The sequence below is a fragment of the Nematolebias whitei genome, chromosome 14 (genome assembly GCF_014905685.2).
Source record: "Nematolebias whitei isolate Nwh7 chromosome 14, NemWhi1, whole genome shotgun sequence".
Lineage (NCBI taxonomy): Eukaryota > Metazoa > Chordata > Actinopteri > Cyprinodontiformes > Rivulidae > Nematolebias > Nematolebias whitei.
Window position 1 is genome coordinate 23,553,312 of NC_056511.1, and position 4,757 is coordinate 23,558,068.

The 4,757-nt window shown below is 41.2% G+C and overlaps 1 protein-coding gene across 1 annotated transcript; it reads right to left on the bottom strand.

The window, feature by feature from the left end:
• Nucleotides 1-422: 422 nt before the first annotated feature.
• LOC119420051 (bromodomain-containing protein 8) lies at nucleotides 423-4,320 on the bottom strand. The gene is made up of 3 exons (XM_037687419.1): nucleotides 4,099-4,320; nucleotides 1,824-1,868; nucleotides 423-699 (listed from the first exon to the last, which is right to left on the bottom strand). The coding sequence occupies exons 1-3, from the start codon at nucleotides 4,300-4,302 to the stop codon at nucleotides 640-642; spliced, it is 309 nt and encodes a 102-aa protein (XP_037543347.1). The 5' UTR covers nucleotides 4,303-4,320; the 3' UTR covers nucleotides 423-639.
• Nucleotides 4,321-4,757: the final 437 nt, after the last annotated feature.

Here is a 4,757-nt window from a genome sequence, read left to right on the forward strand (position 1 = left end):
AAACTCTGAACAACTTTAATCTCACAAGACTATTAAATATTCACGGTTTTATTTTGTTAATGCTTTTGAGTCCACAAAATTTATAAATGCTATATTTTCTCCAAAGCATTCTGGACTCCAAACAAATCTTCTCCCAGGTGTTGTACAGTCACAAAGACGAAATCAGTTCACACACAGACAAACAAAGTCTTTCATATTTGAAATGATCTGGATCTCCCAGTTTCTTCAACTCTTGATTTTATATGATCTAAAACAAACACATTACTCTGGGAGGAACAGACTGTAACTAAGTACAGAGTAACTTATCCTCTCATGCAGGACCAGGACTTGGGCACTCATTAATTCAGTCTGAATGGGTGACTTAATCCAGTTGAATTACTGGTTCTGTCCTGATGATGGCAGAGCCAGTTACGGTGATCTGCTGTTACATTTAGGAAAAGTTTTAACTCCCCACAGTAACTTGGGAACAAACAAATGGACTCCATGTCTCGGATGAAATGAACCCTTCCGTGTTGCAGTCCGATCATGTCTGGAGAGTAAGTGCAGATGACCCGGCAGAGCTCGGCCTGAACCCGTGCAGCTGAGCAACAATCTCAGTCCGCCACTCCAACACAAGCTGCTGGATGAAACTCCCACTCTTCACTTCTTCATCTTGAGGTCAGCTTCTATGGCACTGCGGCGCCCTCTGGTGCCACCATCCTGCAGCAACCAACAAAAAGTTTGGTTTAAACTCGGCTCGTCCTGTAAACGTTTCCAAACTATTAATATCCGATTTTCAGCTTGTTCCTTAGTTCTTGTTCTGTTTCAACAATTCATGTCTCAAAATGTTCAGCTCGTTCAGGACATTCCTGCTCCCACTTTTAGTATTTGTGCAAATTTAATTATAAATATATGGGGGGCAAGATGGTGTAGAGGCAGGGCAGCCGGATTGGGACCCGAAAGTCCCAGGCTCAATCCCTGGTCACTGCACACCCCGTGCACCGTCAACCTGGTCACTGCACACCATAGTGTCCCTGGGCAGCACACCCCATCCCCAAAATGCCCCCCGGTGCCCTCAATAGCCGCCCACTGCACCACCTGGTGGTGGATGGGTTAAATGCAGAGACTAATTTTGCCATTGTATGGAAACATACAGTGATGACAATGTAATGACATTATTAGTATTATTATTATTCTTCAATATTTCTCATTGAAAATGTACAGAGCTCTCCTCACATCCTTTGTGCCATCTTTAACCACTTATTTCAGCTTTTGTTCAGCTTCTTTCCATTAAATTAATATTTTTTCTGTATTTTCAGCTACGTTTCAGGCGTTTTTCTGCTAATTCTAGACTGTCATCCAATTTGTTGGTTAATCTCCACCTTTTGTAATTCTGTTTAAATAATTTAAACATTTTATGCTCTTTTCAGCCTCTTTCTGACAATTTCAGGGGTTTATTTTTTTTTAGTTTTTCGGCTACTTTTCTTTTTTCTAATTTCATCTTTTTTGCAATCTATTCAACCTCTGCCTGTTTCAGCTTTTTCTACACATTTCTGCTGGATTTTTTTCCTCTTTCTTTGCTTTTACTTTCCTGCTTTCATCAAATGTCAGCTGTTCAAATTCAACTCTCAACAGTTTAGCTGTGAAAACTTTTCAGCTGGTTTCAGCTTCTTCAGCAGCTTTCAGCTAAAATCATTCAGCAACAAACATTCACACTGTGTTTTCACAGGAAGTGACATTTCTCTAAATTAAATAGTGCTTTAAAATATAAAGCTAAGTTCAGCTAAAGTTCAACGTCATTGTCTGCTCCTGTGAGAATAAAAGGATGAAGAAGGATTACTTACAAAGAGAGAAAGGAGGAAGGCAGGTGAAGACATGGACACAGAGTCCTGTAGAAAACAAATGACGTCCATCAGAGCTGTGAGCAGCTGAGAGATGTAATAAATAATTGAATACAACCTGCTCTTCAGACAAACTCCAATAACAAGAGCTACTGCTGGAAATTATTCTTTACATTAACTTACAGCACGAACAAGATTAGCTTTATCTTGTTATTCAATCACTGCAGTGAGTTCAAAACTTTTTTAAAGTCAATTTTTGACACGCTGCCTGAGCTTATACAATCACCTTCTTTACTTATCCACCTTATTCCTGGGGGCTCGACTGTAAACATGATTATGTGTAAAACTTCCTGTCAGACACAGGAAGTAGCAGTGAGCATTGGTTAACCATAGTGGCAGAGCATGGACTGTGGTTTATTTGAAAGTAATTAGCATTCAGGTTAGCAGATAAAACACTGTTTTTGTTTTGTTCACATTTATTTAACAACCATAAAGTTTACTAAAATAACTGTGCTGAGTTCAGGTACCTGTTGTGCTGTTCGCGGCTGCACGAACAACCAGACCAAACTAAATCAGTGGCTACAACAACGATGATCTGAACACGGACCCAAAACAAAAAAAGTGTTCCTGTGAAAGCGGTATACTTTCCATCTCCTACCTACAGAAGAGGAATTAAGAAGAAGAATGTGGCTGAAGAATCTGAACTTTAAGAGACCACCCAGAACACTGTATGTGTGCTCATTTCACTTTGTTGACACACAGCCGATGGAGGAAAACCTGCATCCTACTTTGTGGCTGGACTACAATAAAGCACCGGAGAAGAGACACCGGATCCTCAGAAGGATTGAAAACAGTGTGACGAGAATACAGTAGTCCCTCGCTACTTCACAATTTGACTTTTGTGGACTCACTCTTTCACGGTCTTTCAAAGTTCTGTACTGTAAGATTGTACATGGCAAAAAAACAGCCTACACCATCGCCAGTCTAAAGGACTACATTACCCAGACGCCAACAGTGCACTTCCAAAAGGCAAAGTTGCTTTCTGCTGAAATGTGCTGTGTCCCAGTCCAACGGCTGCATCCTTCAAAGGATCCGGCCTACCCGGTCGACGTAGGTCGAAATGGAGGGAGAGTTTTGATCCAATCTGAAAAAGTTTGGTTCTTTTTCATAGTGACTTCAGCGCTCAGTGGATGCAAAGAGCCGAACAGAACCGACCGGGAATTGAACTAGAACCAGACTTCCAGCCTCATAGGCCATTTGAGTGCTGCTTGCCGGCCCATGAGGCCTCTCGAGCGGGGAGGTGTTGCTTGGAGGTCCTGTGTTTTCTCCGGAGCTCACTGGGACTTTTTTCTATTGGATTTGGACTCGCTCTGTGGTTTTGTGCTGGCTATCCAAAGGTCCAACTCTCTCTAAAAGTGTCTTGTTGCTCAAGGGCTGCAGAGAGCTGATCCGAACCAGACTAAGGCTGGGAAGATCTGCTGATCCTGAACCGAGCCGGACCGGAACCGAGCTACTGTGTTCTGCAGAGCTGGTGAGTAAAACTCTGCTGTACTGTACAGTACACATGTATGTTGTTAAAATGATGTAGGTTTAAGAGTTTAGAACATTGTAAGAGTGTAGGAAGGGTTTATAAAACCGTAGAATTTTAAGGCATTACTACTCAACTTAAAATTTAAATTTGAGTGAATAAACATTATTGTTATTGTGAGCTAAATATGCTAGTATAAGTAGCTAAATATGCTAGTATAAGTAGCTAAATATGCTAGTGTAAGTAGTTAAATATGCTAGTGAAATTAGCTAAATATGCTAGTGTAAGTACAAATGTAGCTAAATATGCTAGTAGATGTAATCTGCAGCCACTTCTTCAGGTCAGGTCGTCCTCCATCCCTTGTCTGCAGAAGGCAGTGGTATGATTATATTGTCCTGTCTGAGCACTGACAGGTGGTGTTCCTACATGTTAAAATTACATCCACAATGTTCAGAGAATCTACATTAGCTCGTACCATTCCACATAAGCAAACACCGGTTCTGGTTCGTGCCAGAAATCGTGCCTCATAATTCAAGTAAGGCAGAAAAAGGTGGATAAAGTATGTTTGGAAAGGCTGATAAAGTATTCATTTTGGTGGTATAGATGAAAACCAAGAACTCCCTTTATTTGAGTTTTAACTCCAAACAAATTAAATTATGTTATCAAATGGTAAATTCCAGCTGGCTGATTGTCATGACAAGTGGAAGCCTCAACCTAGTCTCCATTTCTGTGTAACTTCTAATGAAGCACCTTGTCAGTGGAGTCCTGTCTGCGCGTGCTCTCGCGGCCCCTCAGGCTCTTGGCGCTGATGCCGGATTCGGACGTCTCCATGATGAGCTGGGTGGCCAGAAACTGCTGGATCTGCTCCAGGACGTCCCGCTGCATCTCCAGAGCCATGTGGTGCACGTCGTGGTCCAAACTGTTGTACATGACTGCGTTCTGAAACATCAGCATGATGTCCCTCTGGAACTCAGCGGTGGTCCGGATCAAACCCATCTCAATGTTCTTTTTGATGGTGGCCAGATCCATGGGCCTGTGGAGAAGAGCAAAGATGGCTGTTGAGTCTGTGGTATCAAATGTTTGTTTTTTTACTTTTAGGTTTTTGAAGGTCTCTTTCACTTTATGACTGTTCCTGAGGGGAAACTTCCACCACCTTATTTAACTGCTTCAAAATACTGTTTTTTAAATATTTGGTTCCACAAAAAATACTAGTCAGTCTTTTAGAGCTGGCTCAGGCTGAAATAAAAAAAAATTATGACAATTTTTTTTTTCCTGTTTAAGGGCCTTCTGTTTAAATTATTTTCCCATATTTCAGTTTGTTTTAAATAGACAAATAAATATTTGATGGCAATTTTAGATGGATGTATGGATTAGGTAGGCAGGCTGATTGATTGATTGATTGATTGATT

Excerpts from the sequence above, each read along its gene's own strand:
- LOC119420051 (XM_037687419.1), bottom strand. The coding sequence starts at position 4,302 with ATGCTGATGTTTCAGAACGCAGTCATGTACAACAGTTTGGACCACGAC. Across the intron at positions 1,869-4,098 it reads GACAGGACTCCACTGACAAG|GACTCTGTGTCCATGTCTTC; the intron begins GTGCTTCATTAG and ends TGTTTTCTACAG. Across the intron at positions 700-1,823 it reads CCTTCCTCCTTTCTCTCTTT|GATGGTGGCACCAGAGGGCG; the intron begins GTAAGTAATCCT and ends TGGTTGCTGCAG.